The sequence below is a fragment of the Hemitrygon akajei genome, chromosome 2 (genome assembly GCF_048418815.1).
Source record: "Hemitrygon akajei chromosome 2, sHemAka1.3, whole genome shotgun sequence".
In the NCBI taxonomy this organism is placed as follows: Eukaryota; Metazoa; Chordata; class Chondrichthyes; order Myliobatiformes; family Dasyatidae; genus Hemitrygon; species Hemitrygon akajei.
This window is the reverse complement of record NC_133125.1, coordinates 191465854-191484711: the sequence shown is the minus strand read 5'-3', so window position 1 is coordinate 191484711 and position 18858 is coordinate 191465854. Positions and strand designations below refer to the sequence as shown.

The 18858-nt window shown below is 47.0% G+C and overlaps 1 protein-coding gene across 10 annotated transcripts in view; it reads left to right on the top strand.

Moving 5' to 3' along the window:
* LOC140719374 (tenascin-X-like) overlaps window positions 1-18858 on the top strand; it is a 212983-nt gene that overhangs the window by 151999 nt on the left and 42126 nt on the right. For all 10 annotated transcript variants that reach the window (XM_073034029.1, XM_073034053.1, XM_073034045.1 and 7 more), the window contains 7 exons: window positions 3369-3644; window positions 8879-9154; window positions 10297-10587; window positions 11056-11346; window positions 11925-12215; window positions 14355-14639; window positions 16753-17037. In XM_073034029.1, coding sequence (XP_072890130.1) covers window positions 3369-3644; window positions 8879-9154; window positions 10297-10587; window positions 11056-11346; window positions 11925-12215; window positions 14355-14639; window positions 16753-17037 — 1995 coding nt within the window. The remainder of the gene's footprint in view (window positions 1-3368; window positions 3645-8878; window positions 9155-10296; window positions 10588-11055; window positions 11347-11924; window positions 12216-14354; window positions 14640-16752; window positions 17038-18858) is intronic.

The window sequence follows — 18858 nt, the reverse complement described above, 5'->3', positions numbered from 1 at the left end:
ACCCTAATATACCCCTATCAAATCGCCTTGTAAAAGTACTCTTGCAATCTTATCGATATCTCTTCCATAGGTAGGTGACAAGAACTACACACAAAACGCTGAATTTGGCCTCATCAACATCTTGTACAATTTTAACAACTCCTGTACTCAGGGTTCTGAAGGCCAATGTGCCAAAAGCTTTCTTTGCGACCAATTACCTATGACATCACTTTCAAAGAATAACGCACCTGTTTCCCAGATCCCGCTGTTTCACCAGGCTCCTCCGTGCCCATTTAAGCTCTACTATGGTTTGTCTACCCAAAGTCCGACACCTCACACATCTGCATTAAATTCCATCTGCTATTTTTCAGTTAATTTTTCCAGCTGCTCGAAACCCTGCTGCAAGCTTTGATAGCCTTCCTTGCTCTTCAGTATACCCCCTTTCTTGGTGTCAGCCACAAATTTGCTGATCCAGTTAACCACATTATCATCTAGATCATTGATATAGATGACAAATAATAAAGGACCCAGCACAGATCCCTGTGGCACTCCATGAGTCACGGGTCTCGAGTCATAGAAAACGTACAGCACAGAAACAGGCCCATCTAGTCAGTGCCAAAACATTTAAATGCCTACTCCAGTGATCTGCACTGTGACCGTACGACCCAGGTACACTTTAAGCACTGAAATCAAGTTTACATGCACCACTTCAGCGGGTAGCTTGATCCACACTCTCACAACCATTTGAGTGAAGATTTCTCTCATGTTCCCCTTAAACTTTTCACCTTTCACCCTGAACCCATGACCTCCAGTTGTAGTCCCACCCAACCTCAGTGGAAAATATGCTTGCATTTACTCTATTTATGCCTCTCATAATTTCATATACCTATATTAAATCTCCTCTCAATCTTCTACGTCCCAAGGAATGAAGTCCTGCCTATTTAATCTTTCCTTATAGTTCAGTTTCTCCAGACCTGGCAAAGTCCTTGTAAATTTTCCCTGTACTCTTTCAACTTTATTTACATCTTTTCTGTAGGTAGGTGACCAAACCTGCACACAATACTCCAAACTAGGCCTCACTAACGTCTTGTACAGCTTCGACATAACATCCCATCTCCTCGACTCAATACTTTTATTTCCGAAGGCCCGTTAGGGTTGTTATAGCCAGGGGGTGGTAATGGGGACGTGAGGTCAGGATTATGGAGGAGAACTCCACCCTCACCAACCTGTCCACTCACAGACACACAGGTCTCCAACCCCAGGCAGAGGGAACCAGACAGCAACTTCAAATTATTCTGCAATTTACTGAATTCGTATTTGATCCCTGGCTTTTGCCCACATCTCCCCACTCAACAAAAAGTTTACAAACCCTATGTTTAGAGTTAACCTTTTCCGGCACCATTGTAATTTCTGGTGCAGAATGACAACTCCTCCCTCCTGTCTGCTGTGTATTTCTCAATTTCTCAATGTTAGGCTCCAGTCTCACTCCCAGACCCAGCGGACAGTGGGAAATGCTCTGTCAGTTCCCTGGAATATTCTGAAAATTCCAACCAAGTTTTAACGGTGGGTGTCAGAGGCTGCAGGGAACGTTATGCTGGTATTCAGTTTTCGGCATGCCTGCAGTTTTTCTTTGCTTCCTGTGGAGGTAGAGTTTACTGAAAGATGCTGCAAGAAGTCATACAGACTCTTTAACCAAGTCCAATATTAATCAAACCTTCCCTCCCACAAACACCATGGTTTTTATCTCATCCATGTGCCTATCTCTCTTAAATAACCCTAAAGTATCTGCGTCTATCACCACCCATGTCTGTGCAAAAAAAAACTACCCCGGACTCCCCTACTTTCCTGCCAACACTTTTAAGTTCTGCCCCCTTGTCTTAGCCATTTACATCCTGGGAAAAGGTCTCTTGGCTGTCCATTCGATCAACATCTCACTCAACAGCTTGCAATTTGTCTTATTTTGCACATTGGTTGTCAGTTGTAGTTGTACATTCTATTGTATTTCTTTAATTTTCTATAAATGCCTGCACGGAAATGAATCTCAAGATCGTATATGGCCATACACGCGTACTTTGATAAAACACCCATCAGTGTTGAAGGAGTCCCAGGTGCTTCACATCAGTGTTACACCAGAGTTTCAGTGCCTGGAGAGCAGATCAAACACTGTGTCTGTGAAGGAGGCTCCGAGGAGCACCTCAAGGGCGGAGAGGTTCAGGGAAGGAGTTTCTAGACTTTACTCCCAGTGAGCTGGAGGCAAATGGCCGATACCAATGCCGATGATGCTGGAGGTTAACCACTGCATACAGAAGTGCTTTTGAGTTTCACTGCCCAAACCCAGCTCTCGATTTTAGGCTCCCTTCTCACTCTAACTTGCGGCTAGCAGGAATAGATTTCCTCTGGATGATCTGTCACTTCCCTGGAATATCCTGGAAATTCCAATCAAGTTAACGGTTTACTGACCATTTCCTGGTGTCACAGCTGCAGGGATTGTTGTTATTTTAGGTACAGTATCCTGATATGGTGTGCAGATGGCGTTTTATGCTTTCTGAGGCAGTCCAGGTTTCTGGCAGATGCTTCCAGCGATAAGTTGGAAGGCTAATTCCCAGCGCCAGGAATCTCATGGCAGTGTAAAGGAACAGAATGATCTCGGGGTCCACCTCTGTAGATACCTCCAAGTTGCTGCACAAGTAGATACGATGGCTAAGAAGCCGTATGGTGTGTGGGCTTTCATTAATCAGGGGATTGAGTTCAAGAGATGCAAGGTAACATTGCAGCTCTACCGAACCCTGATTAGACCACACTTGGAATATTGTGTACAGTTCTGGAGGCATCATTACAGGAAGGATGTGCACACTTTATAAAGGGTGCAGAGAATGCTGCCTGTACTGTAAGACAAGTCTTACGAAGGTAGGCTGAGTGAGCCAGGGCTTTTCTGTTTCGAGCAAAGGAGGACGAGAGGTGACTTGATAGAGATGTACAAGGTGGCAAGAGGTGTAGATCGAGTGACTATCCAGACACTTACCCCAGGACTGATGTGGCTAATACAAGGGGGCATAATTTTACGGTGATTGGAGGAATGTATGGGTGGATGTCAGAGGTAAGGTTTTCACTCGGAGAGAAGTGGGTATATGGAGCACACTGCCAGGGGTGGTGGTCAAGGCAGATACACTAGGGGCAGTTAATAACTTGGAGATAGGCACGTGAATGATAGAAAAATGGAGGGTTATACAGGAGGGAAGGTTAGATTGAACATAGAGTCGGTTAAGAGGTCGGCACAACATTGTGGGCCAAAGGGCCCGGACTGATCTGTACTGTTGAAATCACACTGCACAGGCAGCAGATCAGAGGAAATATCAATGGTTCCTCATACCTTAACCTCTCTGTTTTAGCTCCAGCGGCTCCGATGAAACTGGGCACCCTATCACCCCCGACCGTCACGTCGAACTCTGTCCGCCTCTCCTGGACTACAGACAGGACCTTTGACTCCTTCCTCATCCAGTACAGGGTTCAGGGGTCACAGGAGACCCGGAACATCACAGTGACTGGTGGAAAGCAAGTGTATCTCATTAGGGGTCTCCGTCCCTCCACCAGATACATCATCCATCTCTACGGGATCTCGGGGAGTTTGCAGACCCAGCCCCTCTCCACCCAAATCACCACCACAGGTACTGTGGAGCAGTCCGATCCCTCTCATTGTAAGCATGTCTCTCTCTGTCCATCTTTCGCCATTCCTATTCCAGGGATTTTTCTATGATCAGGCCAGTACTGCCTGACAAGCAGTGAACTGATTTGTTATAATATTCATTCCACCCACTTCTATCTGAGTGTATCTCATTTATAAATCAGCACCTCGTGTACAGCAGCCCAGGCAGCAGTGTACCATGTTGATGCCTTCGGAACGGGCACTAAAGTTTGGTTATAGAGTCATACAGTACCACAGCGATGAACCACGCCCTTTGGCCCATCTAGTCCATGCTGAACTGTTATCCGTCAGAGTCCCATTGACCTGCTCACAGACCGTAGCCCAACATCCCCCCAACACATGCATGTACTAACATAAACTTCACTTAAATGGTGAAATTGAACCCACATCCACCACTTCTGCTGGCAGCTCGTTGCACACTCTCACCACCTTCGGTGAAGAACTGCCTCCTCATGTTCCTCTTGAATATTTCAATTTTCCACTCCAAGTCGCACCCTACCTCTGTGGAGAAAAGCTTGTTGACATTTACCCTATCTAAACCCTAATATACCCCTATCAAATCGCCTTGTAAAAGTACTCTTGCAATCTTATCGATATCTCTTCCATAGGTAGGTGACAAGAACTACACACAAAACGCTGACTTTGGCCTCATCAACATCTTGTACAATTTTAACAACTCCTGTACTCAGGGTTCTGAAGGCCAATGTGCCAAAAGCTTTCTTTGCGACCAATTACCTATGACATCACTTTCAAAGAATAACGCACCTGTTTCCCAGATCCCGCTGTTTCACCAGGCTCCTCCGTGCCCATTTAAGCTCTACTCTGGTTTGTCTACCCAAAGTCCGACACCTCACACATCTGCATTAAATTCCATCTGCTATTTTTCAGTTAATTTTTCCAGCTGCTCGAAACCCTGCTGCAAGCTTTGATAGCCTTCCTTGCTCTTCAGTATACCCCCTTTCTTGGTGTCAGCCACAAATCTGCTGATCCAGTTAACCACATTATCATCCAGATCACTGATATAGATGACAAACAACACAGGAACCAGCACAGATCCCTGCGGCACTGGGACCATAGCCCTCCATACCCCTACGACCCAGGTACCTCGAGCATTGAACTGAAGCTTACATGCACCACTTGAGCTGGTGGCACGATCCACACTCTCTCCACCCTCTGAGTGAAGAAGATTCCTCTCATGTCCCCTTAAACCTCTCACCCTTAACCCATGACCTCTAGTTGTAGTCCTCACAACCTCAGTGGAAAAAATACTTACATTTACCCTATCTATGCCTCTCATGATTTATATTAAATCTCCTCTCAATCTTCTACATCCCAAGGAATGAATTCCTACCTATTTAATCTTTCCTTATAGTTCAGTTTCTCCAGACCTGGCAAAGTCCTTGTAAATTTTCCCTGTACTCTTTCAACTTTATTTACATCTTTTCTGTAGGTAGGTGACCAAACCTGCACACAATACTCCAAACTAGGCCTCACTAACGTCTTGTACAGCTTCGACATAACATCCCATCTCCTCTACTCAATACTTTTCTTTCTGAAGGCCCGTTAGGGTTGTTATAGCCAGGGGGTGGTAATGGGGACGTGAGGTCAGGATTATGGAGGAGAACTCCACCCTCACCAACCTGTCCACTCACAGACACACAGGTCTCCAACCCCAGGCAGAGGGAACCAGACAGCAACTTCAAATTATTCTGCAATTTACTGAATTCGTATTTGATCCCTGGCTTTTGCCCACATCTCCCCACTCAACAAAAAGTTTACAGACCCTATGTTTAGAGTTAACCTTTTCCGGCACCATTGTAATTTCTGGTGCAGAATGACAACTCCTCCCTCCTGTCCGCTGTGTATTTCTCAATTTCTAAATGTTAGGCTCCAGTCTCACTCCCAGACCCAGCGGACAGTGGGAAATGCTCTGTCAGTTCCCTGGAATATTCTGAAAATTCCAACCAAGTTTTAACGGTGGGTGTCAGAGGCTGCAGGGAACGTTATGCTGGTATTCAGTTTTCGGCATGCCGATGGATTTTTTCTTTACTTCCTGTGGAGGTAGAGTTTACTGAAAGATGCTGCAAGAAGTCATACAGACTCTTTAACCAAGTCCAATATTAATCAAACCTTCCCTCCCACAAACACCATGATTTTTATCTCATCCATGTGCCTGTCTAAGAGGCTCTTAAATAACCCCAATGTATCTGCGTCTATCACCACCCATGTCTGTGCAAAAAAAACTACCCCTGACTCCCCTACTTTCCTGCCAACACTTTTAAGTTCTGCCCCCTTGTCTTAGCCATTTACATCCTGGGAAAAGGTCTCTTGGCTGTCCATTTGATCAACATCTCACTCAACAGCTTGCAATTTGTCTTATTTTGCACATTGGTTGTCAGTTGTAGTTGTACATTCTATTGTATTTCTTTAATTTTCTATAAATGCCTGCATGGAAATGAATCTCAAGATCGTATATGGCCACACACGCGTACTTTGATAAAACACCCATCAGTGTTGAAGGAGTCTCAGGTGCTTCACATCAGTGTTACACCGGAGTTTCAGTGCCTGGAGAGCAGATCAAACACTGTGTCTGTGAAGGAGGCTCCGAGGAGTACCTTAAGGGCGGAGAGGTTCAGGGAAGGAGTTTCTAGACTTTACTCCCAGTGAGCTGGAGGCAAATGGCCGATACCAATGCTGATGATGCTGGAGGTTAACCACTGCATACAGAAGTGCTTCTGAGTTTCACTGCCCAAACCCAGCTCTCGATTTTAGGCTCCCTTCTCACTCTAACTTGCGGCTAGCAGGAATAGATTTCCTCTGAATGATCTGTAATCATCTTCATAGCTTGTCGCACCAGCCAGCCAGCCACTCTAGTGTTGTTTGGTTGACGTTGAGCAGGTCAGTGTCAGCTAAATCAGGTGAGAGTGGGCAGTTGTGCAGAACGTGTTCAATGTTCTGCACCCTTTCGCCACACTCACAGGATTTGCTGGTCTTCAAACCCCACTTCACCATATTGTCTCCCGTCCTACAAACTCCCGCTCTCACTCTGTTGAGAGTGCACCTCTTCCGTCTGTCAATCAGTGCCCCCGGGGTCTGGCAACATTTCTGTGGGGTCCTGCATTGTATTGTTCGGTGGGGTTCTGGCTTCTGTTTGTTGTCAGAGGTCAATCCTGTATGTTTGGGGGGGATGTTCTGTGCGGTAGTTCCTCCAAAGCTTTTCTCGATTTTAGGCTATTGGCACATGATGATGTAGTGGGTGCCTTGGATCCGAGTTCTGTTTACCATTTTTATTTTTGTTGTAGTGTGTCTTCGGATCTCTGGGGGAGCAATGCCTGCAAGTCTGTAAATGATGTTAGTGGGAGTGGGGCGCAGTGTGCCCGTGATTATTCGGCAGGCTTCGTTAAGCAATGGGCCAATTTCCTTCGCATGGGCTGATCTGCCCCGGACAGGTGCACAGTATTCTGCAGGTGCATAGCAGAGTGCTAGGGCAGTTGATCTAAGTGTGTGAGCATTAGCTCTCCATTTCGCGGCTGCTAATTTTTTCAAGAGAGAATTGCGAGAGCCAGCTTTCCCTCAGAGTTTTTGGATATGGGTAGCAAATGAGAGCATCCTATACAGTGTCACACTCAGGTAAATTGGAGTCAGATGGTGTTCGAGCTCCTTCCCACACCAGAAGATCTGGAGTTTCCGAGCTGCTTCTCGATTCCTCGGGTGGAATGCACACGCTTGAGTTTTTGATGGATTTGGGTCCGGAGACCATTTTTCATAAAACTGCTTCATTGCTTCGACGACTGCTGTAAGTCGTACTTCAACTTCTTGGAAGGAGCTAGCTTGTGTTGCTGTGCATAGGTCGTCTGCATAGATAAACCTGCGTGTGTTAGGAAAGGTTGGTTGGTCATTTGTATAAATTTTAAATAGTAGAGGTGCCAGGACTGATCCCTGTGGTAGTCCCTTCTTTTATGGATGACACCTACTCTTAATTCCATTCATTTCTACATAAAATCTGCAATTTTTAGGAGGCTTTTTATTACTTTGACTGTGGTTCTGTTCTTTAACATTTTAGATCATTTCAATAGAAGGCCTCTGTGATTCACAGTGTCATATGATGCTGTTAAGTCAATGAATACTGCCCCTGTAATTTGTTGCATTTCAAACCCATCCTCAATATCTGGGTTGAGTTCAGGGCTTGACCACAGGAGCGGACTGGCCTGAACCCGGCTTGGTCTGGTGTTAGACTAAGGGGGATATTCTTTTCAGTATGAGTCTCTCGTAGAGTTCATACATCTGGAATATCCTGGAATTTCCAATCAAGTTATCGGTTTACTGATCATTTCCTGGTGTCACAGCTGCAGGGATTGTTGTTATTTTAGGTACAGTATCCTGATATGGTGTGCAGATGGCGTTTTATGCTTTCTGAGGCAGTCCAGGTTTCTGGCAGATGCTTCCAGCGATGAGTTGGAAGGCTAATTCCCAGCGCCGGGAATCTCATGGCAGTGTAAAGGAACAGAATGATCTCGGGATCCACCTCTGTAGATACCTCCAAGTTGCTGCACAAGTAGATACGATGGCTAAGAAGCCGTATGGTGTGTGGGCTTTCATTAATCAGGGGATTGAGTTCAAGAGATGCAAGGTAACGTTGCAGCTCTATCAAACCCTGATTAGACCACACTTGGAATATTGTGTACAGTTCTGGAGGCATCATTACAGGAAGGATGTGCACACTTTATAAAGGGTGCAGAGGATGCTGCCTGGACTGCAGGACAAGTCTTACGAAGGTAGGCTGAGTGAGCCAGGGCTTTTCTGTTTCGAGCAAAGGAGGATGAGAGGTGACTTGATAGAGATGTACAAGGTGGCAAGAGGTGTAGATCGAGTGACTATCCAGACACTTACCCCAGGACAGATTTTTTATCACAGACAGAGGTGGGTATGTGTAGCACACTACCAGGGGTGGTGGTAAAGGCAGATGCATTAGGGGCATTTAATAATCTTCAAGATAGGCACATGGATGATAAAAAAAATGGGGGGGTTATACAGGAGGGAAGGTTAGATTGAACATAGAATAGGTATAGAGTTCGGCACAACATTGTGGGCCGAAGGGCCTGTACTGATCTATGCTCAATGTTGGAATCATTCTGCACAGGCCGCAGATCGGAAGAAATATCAATGGGTCCTCATACCTTAACCTCTCTGTTTTAGCTCCAGCGGCTCCGATGAAACTGGGCACCCTGTCACCCCCAAGCATCACGTCAAACTCTGTCCGCCTCTCCTGGACCACAGACAGGACCTTTGACACCTTCCTCATCCAGTACAGGGTCCAGGGGTCACAGGAGACCCGGAACATCACGGTGGCCGGCGGAAAGCGAGTGTATATCATCGGGGATCTCCAGCCCTCCACCCGATACATCATCTATCTCTACGGGATCTCAGGGTCTGTGCGGACCCAGCCCCTCTCCACCCAGGTCACCACTGAAGGTACTGTGGAGCAGTCCGATCCATCTTACAGTATTGTGAACATATCTCTATCTATCTATATTTATGTCTCTCTCGCTCATATTTATATATACAAACAGTATAAATAAGCCTGTCCTAAAGTCTACAAACAAATCACAAACTCCACATTATCAACACACGGGCATGTGCACACGTGCACAGCAGAGGGAATATTCTTATCGTGGAGAGAATATGGGAGCAGAGGGCACAGCCTCAGAATAGAGGGATGTCCTTTGAGAACAGAAATAAGGAGGAATTTCTTTAGCCAGAGGGTGGTGAATCTGTGGAATTCATTGCCACAGGCGTCTGTGGAGCCAAGTCATTGGGTGTACGTGATGGGTTCTGGGTTAGTCCAGTCGTTAGAGGTGGGCTTGAGAAGGATAATAAAGCAGCCATGATGGAATAATGGAGCAGATTCAGGTTCAAGTTTAAGTTTATTGCCATCTGTTTGTACAGTACAACCAAACAAAATAACGTTTCTCTGGACCACGGTGCACCCACAAAGCATGTACATTAAACATAAATAAATTAATAATGTAGAATTCAATATGACAATAGACCTCAGCACAAGTAAGCAGTAAACAGCTCATGGGTGGGGGCAGGGTATTCATAGTTTCACAACCCGAGGGAAGAGACTGTTACCTCTTTCTAGTCGTAGTCCTGATACTCCTGTGCCCCCCCCCACCCCCGCTTAGAGGGGACATTGATCAAGAGTCCTTGAAAGTGGTTTGTGGGAACAGTTCAGTGATGGAGTGAGTGAAATTATCCCCTCTGGTTCAAGAACCTGATGGTTGAGGGATAATAACTGTTCCTGAATTGGTGGTGTGGGTCAAGTGTTCAAACAGCCAAGAATCAATTAGAGATAATGTGGTCAGATAACCATGGGCTTAGTCAAGCCTAGAGACTCAGAGGACTGTCTTAAGGGCAGAGAACACGGGCCTCAAGCTGCTGAGAGAAAACCTGCCAATGACAGAACAATTAATAGAACTCTTGGCGCATTGGCCTTAATACTCGGAGTACTGAGTACAGGAGTTGGATATTATGTTGAAGTTGTATCAGGTGTTTATGAGAACATATCTGAGGCATTGTGTAAGGGTCCTCACACCTCAACCTCTCCATTTCAGCTGGTGAGGACAAAGATGCCCCATCGCTGGAGAGACTGGGCACCCTGTCAACCCCGACCGTCACATCGAACTCTGTCCACCTCACCTGGACCACAGATAGAACCTTTGATACCTTCCTCATCCAGTACAGGGTTCAGGGGTCGCAGGAGACCCGGAACATCACGGTGGCCGGCGGAAAGCAAGTGTACCTCATCAGTGGTCTCCGTCCCTCCACCAGATACATCATCCATCTCTACGGGATCTCGGGGAGTTTGCAGACCCAGCCCCTCTCCACTCAGGTCACCACGACAGGTACTGTGGAGCAGTCCGATCCCTCTGAATGTCAATTTATGTCTCCATCTCTTGCTCTCCCTCAAATTCACTCCCTCATTCTCATTCTCTTCTCCCATTCCCCCTCCCCTTCCCCCCTTCCCCCTCACCCTCCCCAACCCCCTCTGTAAATGTCTGTCCAGGAACTCACCTGTAGACTGGCAGATGTGCTCAGGACCATTTCCTGCATCGGAGAAGCTGGCTGTTAGTGTAAAGAATCATCACAGATTAGGTGATATTTTTGTAATGTTCACTCGGTCCAGCTTACTCATTTTTAATGTCCTCAAGCAGATTTAGTTGCTTCCTTCCTGTGGACTAACAATTTCTGTCAGGGGCCTCAGACGGCGTGTTGGAAGCCAATTCTGAAGGTTGGCAGTCTCTGCTCCCGCCTGCTGTGTGTGGGTTGTAGTCAAATCCATGACTCTTCACGCCTCAACCTCTCCATTTCAGATCCCGAGGACAAAGATGCCCCATCGCCGGTAAGACTGGGCACCCTGTCAACCCCGACCGTCACATCGAACTCTGTCCGCCTCTCCTGGACCACAGACAGGACCTTTGACACCTTCCTCATCCAGTACAGGGTTCAGGGGTCACAGGAGACCCGGAACATCACGGTGGCCGGCGGAAAACAAGTGTATCTCATCAGTGGTCTCCATCCCTCCACCAGATACATCATCCATCTCTACGGGATCTCGGGGAGTTTGCAGACCCAGCCCCTCTCCACCCAGGTCACCACGACAGGTACTGTGGAGCAGTCCGATCCCTCTGAATGTCAATCTCTGTCTCCATCTCTCTCTCTCCCTCACATTCTCTCTCTCTCAAATTCTCTCTCTCATTCTCATTCTCTTCTCCCATTCCCCGCTTCCCCCTCTCCCTCCTCTTCCCCACTTACCCCTCCCATTCCCCCTTCCCCCCTTCCCCCTCACGCTCCCCCCTCCCCTTCCCCCTTCTCCCTCCCCACTCCCCCCTCCCCCTCCCCCCTCACCCTCCCCCACCCCCTCTGTAATTGTCCGTCCAGGAACTCACCTGTAGACTGGCAGATGTGCTCAGGACCATTTCCTGCATCGGAGAAGCTGGCTGTTAGTGTAAAGAATCATCACAGATTAGGTGATATTTTTGTAATGTTCACTCGGTCCAGCTCACTCATTTTTAATGTCCTGAAGCAGATTTAGTTGCTTACTTCCTGTGGACTAACAATTTCTGTCAGGGGCCTCAGAGTTGGAAGCCAATTCTGAAGGTTGGCAGTCTCTGCTCCCGCCTGCTGTGTGTGGGTTGTAGTGAAATCCATGACTCTTCATGCCTCAACCTCTCCGTTTCAGATCCTGAGGACAAAGATGCCCCATCGCCAGTAAGACTGGGCACCCTGTCAACCCCGACCGTCACATCGAACTCTGTCCGCCTCTCCTGGACCACGGACAGGACCTTTGACACCTTCCTCATCCAGTACAGGGTTCAGGGGTCGCAGGAGACCCGGAACATCACGGTGGCCGGCGGGAAGCGAGTGTATCTCATCAGTGGTCTCCGTCCCTCCACCAGATACATCATCCATCTCTACGGGATCTCGGGGAGTTTGCAGACCCAGCCCCTCTCCACACAGGTCACCACGACAGGTACTGTGGAGCGGTCTGATTGCTCTCAATGTGAACTTGCCTCTCTCTACATGTTGTTTCAGTTTGTTTTTAGAGATACCCTCAGCAGAGGAGCTCAGGGCCGTTACTGCCAAGGTCTGAGAAAGAAAAGCTGTGAATTAGCGTGGCTGTCTGCCCAGACTAGCTGTGTTACCGTACATTGCTTTGCCTTCTGGGTCAGAGACGACTGAACAGCCAACAATTCTCTAATCTGCACAGGAGCAGGATTCATCCCAGTGAATCTGCTCTGCCACTCCGTCATGGCTGATCTATTACCTCTCAACCCTATTCTCCTGCCTTCGCCCTGTAACCTTTGATCCTGACTAAATCAAGAACCTATCAACATTTGCTTTAAATATACTCCAAGGCTTTGCCTCCATAGCTGTCCATTGCAATGATTTCCACAGATTCACCACCCTCTGGCTAATGAGATTCCCCCTCAGCTCTGTTCTCAGTGGGTGCCCCTCTATTCTGAGGCCGTGCTCTCTGGTCCTACCATGGGACACATCCTCTCCACATCGGCTCTTTCGAGGTCTCTTACCAATTGATCGGTTTCAATGAGATCCCCAATATTCTTCTGAATTCTAAATTCCAGTGAGTACAGGCCCAAAGCTGCCAAACATTCCTCATGTGTTAACCCTTCACTCCCAGAATCATCCTAGTGAACTTCCTCTGGACTCTCTCCGATGACAAAACACCCTTTCTGAGATATGGGGCCCAAAACTGTCGACAATACTCCGAGTGCGGCCTGACTAGTATCGTATAAAGGCTCAGCATTATCTCCTTGCTTTTATATTCTATTCATCTTCAAATAAGTGCCAACATTACATTTGCCATCTTTACCACAGACTCAACCTGTAAATTAACCTTCTGGGAGGCTTGCATGACGACTCCTAAGTCCTGATGTTTGAACCTTCTCCCCATTTCGGTAATAGTCCGCACAGTTGTCCCTTTTACCAAAATGCATTGTCGTACATTTCCCAACACTGTATTCATCTGCCACTTTTTGCCCATTCATCCAATTTGTCTAACTCCTGCTGCAATCGCATTGCTTCCTCAGCACTACCAAGCCCTCCACCTACTTCCTATCATCTGCAAACTTTGCCATAAAGCCATCAATTCCATTATCTAAATCACTGACAAACAACGTGAAAAGTAGCGGTCCCAGTTCTGACCCCGAGGAGCACCGCTAGTTACTGGCAGCCAACCAGAAAAGATCCCTTCTATTCCCACTCTCTGCCTCCTGCCTGTCAGCCATTCTGCCATCTATAGTCGTATCTTTCCCGTAACGTCATAGGATTTCATTTTGTTATGAAGCCTCGTGTGTGGCACCTTATCAAAATCCTTCTGAAAATCCAAGTAAATGATATCCACTGCCTCTCCTTTGTCCACCCTGCTTGTTACTTCCTCGAAGAACTCTAACAGATTTGTCAGACAAGATTTCCCTTATAGAAACCATGCTGACTTTGACTTATTTTATCAATGTACCCTGAAACCTCATTCTTAATAATAGACTCTGAAATGTTCCCAGCCACTGAGGTTAGACTAACTGGCCTATAACTTCCTTTATTTGCCTTCCTCCCTTCTTAAAGAGTGGAGTGACATTTGCAATCTTCTGGTCGTCTGGGGCCATCCCAGAATCAAGCGATTCTTCAAAGGTTATGACCAATGCATCCATTGTCTCTTCAGCAACCTCTCTCAGGACTCTGGGATGTCGTCCATCTGGTCCAGGTGACTTATCCACCTTAAGACCTTTGAGTTTGCCAAGCACTTTTTCCTTTGTAATAGCAATGGCACTCACTCCTGCTCCCTGACACTCACAGACCTCTGATACACGGCTAGTGTCTTCCACGGTGAAGACAGATGCAAGGTACCCATAAAGTCTTATGGTGTTATCGTACTGAGAAAATAGAGAGGGTAAATACAAGCAGGCTTTCCCCACTGTGAAGCTAGAACTAGAGGTCATAGGTTAAGGTGAAACCTGAGAAGGTGACAAAACTGCACAGGTTTACTTGCTCTTACGCTTTAGATTTCCGAAATGTTCTCCAATCTCTTGTTCACTGTATGTGTGCAGCTGGGCACACCCCATGGTTTCTCACCACATTACCCTCTCTGCTTTAGCGTCTGAAGGTCCTACAGCACCAGTGAGACTGGGCACCCTGTCAACTCCGACCGTCACATCGAACTCTGTCCGCCTCTCCTGGACCACGGACAGGACCTTTGACACCTTCGTCATCCAGTACAGGGTTCAGGGGTCACAGGAGACCCAGAACATCACAGTGGCCGGCGGGAAGCGAGTGTATCTCATCAGTGGTCTCCGTCCCTCCACCAGATACATCATCCATCTCTACGGGATCTCAGGGAGTTTGCAGACCCAGCCCCTCTCCACACAGGTCACCACGACAGGTACTGTGGAGCGGTCTGATTGCTCTCAATGTGAACTTGACTCTCTCTACATGTTGTTTCAGTTTGTTTTTAGAGATACCCTCAGCAGAGGAGCTCAGGGCCGTTACTGCCAAGGTCTGAGAAAGAAAAGCTGTGAATTAGCGTGGCTGTCTGCCCAGACTAGCTGTGTTACCGTACATTGCTTTGCCTTCTGGGTCAGAGATGACTGAACAGCCAACAATTCTCTAATCTGCACAGGAGCAGGATTCATCCCAGTGAATCTGCTCTGCCACTCCGTCATGGCTGATCTATTACCTCTCAACCCTATTCTCCTGCCTTCGCCCTGTAACCTTTGATCCTGACTAAATCAAGAACCTATCAACATTTGCTTTAAATATACTCCAAGGCTTGGCCTCCATAGCTGTCCATTGCAATGATTTCCAGAGATTCACCACCCTCTGGCTAATGAGATTCCCCCTCAGCTCTGTTCTCAGTGGGTGCCCCTCTATTCTGAGGCCGTGCTCTCTGGTCCTACCACGGGACACATCCTCTCCACATCGGCTCTTTCGAGGTCTCTTACCAATTGATCGCTTTCAATGAGATCCCCCATATTCTTCTGAATTCTAAATTCCAGTGAGTACAGGCCCAAAGCTGCCAAACATTCCTCATGTGTTAACCCTTCACTCCCAGAATCATCCTCGTGAACTTCCTCTGGACTCTCTCCGATGACAAAACACCCTTTCTGAGATATGGGGCCCAAAACTGTCGACAATACTCCGAGTGCGGCCTGACTAGTATCGTATAAAGGCTCAGCATTATCTCCTTGCTTTTATATTCTATTCATCTTCAAATAAGTGCCAACATTACATTTGCCATCTTTACCACAGACTCAACCTGTAAATTAACCTTCTGGGAGGCTTGCATGACGACTCCTAAGTCCTGATGTTTGAACCTTCTCCCCATTTCGGTAATAGTCCGCACTGTTGTCCCTTTTACCAAAATGCATTGTCGTACATTTCCCAACACTGTATTCATCTGCCACTTTTTGCCCATTCATCCAATTTGTCTAACTCCTGCTGCAATCGCATTACTTCCTCAGCACTACCAAGCCCTCCACCTTCTTCCTATCATCTGCAAACTTTGCCATAAAGCCATCAATTCCATTATCTAAATCACTGACAAACAACGTGAAAAGTAGCGGTCCCAGTACTGACCCCAAGGAGCACCGCTAGTTACTGGCAGCCAACCAGAAAAGATCCCTTCTATTCTCACTCTCTGCCTCCTGCCTGTCAGCCATTCTGCCATCTATAGTCGTATCTTTCCCGTAACGTCATAGGATTTCATTTTGTTATGAAGCCTCGTGTGTGGCACCTTATCAAAATCCTTCTGAAAATCCAAGTAAATGATATCCATTGCCTCTCCTTTGTCCACCCTGCTTGTTACTTCCTCGAAGAATTCTAACAGATTTGTCTGGCAAGATTTCCCTTATAGAAACCATGCTGACTTTGACTTATTTTATCAATGTACCCTGAACAAATGTTCCCAGCCACTGAGGTTAGACTAACTGGCCTATAACTTCCTTTATTTGCCTTCCTCCCTTCTTAAAGAGTGGAGTGACATTTGCAATCTTCTGGTCGTCTGGGGCCATCCCAGAATCAAGCGATTCTTCAAAGGTTATGACCAATGCATCCATTGTCTCTTCAGCAACCTCTCTCAGGACTCTGGGATGTCGTCCATCTGGTCCAGGTGACTTATCCACCTTAAGACCTTTGAGTTTGCCAAGCACTTTTTCCATTGTAATAGCAATGGCACTCACTCCTGCTCCCTGACACTCACAGACCTCTGATACACTGCTAGTGTCTTCCACAGTGAAGACAGATGCAAGGTACCCATAAAGTCTTATGGTGTTATCGTACTGAGAAAATAGAGAGGGTAAATACAAGCAGGCTTTCCCCACTGTGAAGCTAGAACTAGAGGTCATAGGTTAAGGTGAAACCTGAGAAGGTGACAAAACTGCACAGGTTTACTTGCTCTTACGCTTTAGATTTCCGAAATGTTCTCCAATCTCTTGTTCACTGTGTGTGCAGCTGGGCACACCCCATGGTTTCTCACCACATTACCCTCTCTGCTTTAGCGTCTGAAGGTCCTACAGCACCAGTGAGACTGGGCACCCTGTCAACTCCGACCGTCACATCGAACTCTGTCCGCCTCTCCTGGACCACGGACAGGACCTTTGACACCTTCCTCATCCAGTACAGGGTTCAGGGGTCACAGGAGACCCAGAACATCACGGTGGCCGGCGGGAAGCGAGTGTATCTCATCAGTGGTCTCCGTCCCTCCACCAGATACATCATCCATCTCTACGGGATCTCGGGGAGTTTGCAGACCCAGCCCCTCTCCACACAGGTCACCACGACAGGTACTGTGGAGCGGTCTGATTGCTCTCAATGTGAACTTGCCTCTCTCTACATGTTGTTTCAGTTTGTTTTTAGAGATACCCTCAGCAGAGGAGCTCAGGGCCGTTACTGCCAAGGTCTGAGAAAGAAAAGCTGTGAATTAGCGTGGCTATCTGCCCAGACTAGCTGTGTTACCGTACATTGCTTTGCCTTCTGTGTCAGAGACGACTGAACAGCCAACAATTCTCTAATCTGCACAGGAGCAGGATTCATCCCAGTGAATCTGCTCTGCCACTCCGTCATGGCTGATCTATTACCTCTCAACCCTATTCTCCTGCCTTCGCCCTGTAACCTTTGATCCTGACTAAATCAAGAACCTATCAACATTTGCTTTAAATATACTCCAAGGCTTGGCCTCCATAGCTGTCCATTGCAATGATTTCCACAGATTCACCACCCTCTGGCTAATGAGATTCCCCCTCAGCTCTGTTCTCAGTGGGTGCCCCTCTATTCTGAGGCCGTGCTCTCTGGTCCTACCACGGGACACATCCTCTCCACATCGGCTCTTTCGAGGTCTCTTACCAATTGATCGCTTTCAATGAGATCCCCCATATTCTTCTGAATTCTAAATTCCAGTGAGTACAGGCCCAAAGCTGCCAAACATTCCTCATGTGTTAACCCTTCACTCCCAGAATCATCCTCGTGAACTTCCTCTGGACTCTCTCCGATGACAAAACACCCTTTCTGAGATATGGGGCCCAAAACTGTCGACAATACTCCGAGTGCGGCCTGACTAGTATCGTATAAAGGCTCAGCATTATCTCCTTGCTTTTATATTCTATTCATCTTACAAGAAGTGCCAACATTACATTTGCCATCTTTACCACAGACTCAACCTGTAAATTAACCTTCTGGGAGGCTTGCATGACGACTCCTAAGTCCTGATGTTTGAACCTTCTCCCCATTTCGGTAATAGTCCGCACTGTTGTCCCTTTTACCAAAATGCATTGTTGTACATTTCCCAACACTATTCATCTGCCACTTTTTGCCCATTCATCCAATTTGTCTAACTCCTGCTGCAATCGCATTACTTCCTCAGCACTACCAAGCCCTCCACCTACTTCCTATCATCTGCAAACTTTGCCATAAAGTCATCAATTCCATTATCTAAATCACTGACAAACAACGTGAAAAGTAGCGGTCCCAGTTCTGACCCCGAGGTGCACCGCTAGTTACTGGCAGCCAACCAGAAAAGATCCCTTCTATTCCCACTCTCTGCCACCTGCCTGTCAGCCATTCTGCCATCTATAGTCGTATCTTTCCCGTAACGTCATAGGATTTCATTTTGTTATGAAGCCTCGTGTGTGGCACCTTATCAAAATCCTTCTGAAAATCCAAGTAAATGATATCCACTGCCTCTCCTTTGTCCACCCTGCTTGTTACTTCCTCGAAGAACTCTAACAGATTTGTCAGACAAGATTTCCCTTATAGAAACCATGCTGACTTTGACTTATTTTATCAATGTACCCTGAAACCTCATTCTTAATAATAGACTCTGAAATGTTCCCAGCCACTGAGGTTAGACTAACTGGCCTATAACTTCCTTTATTTGCCTTCCTCCCTTCTTAAAGAGTGGAGTGACATTTGCAATCTTCTGGTCGTCTGGGGCCATCCCAGAATCAAGCGATTCTTCAAAGGTTATGACCAATGCATCCATTGTCTCTTCAGCAACCTCTCTCAGGACTCTGGGATGTAGTCCATCTGGTCCAGGTGACTTATCCACCTTAAGACCTTTGAGTTTGCCAAGCACTTTTTCCATTGTAATAGCAATGGCACTCACTCCT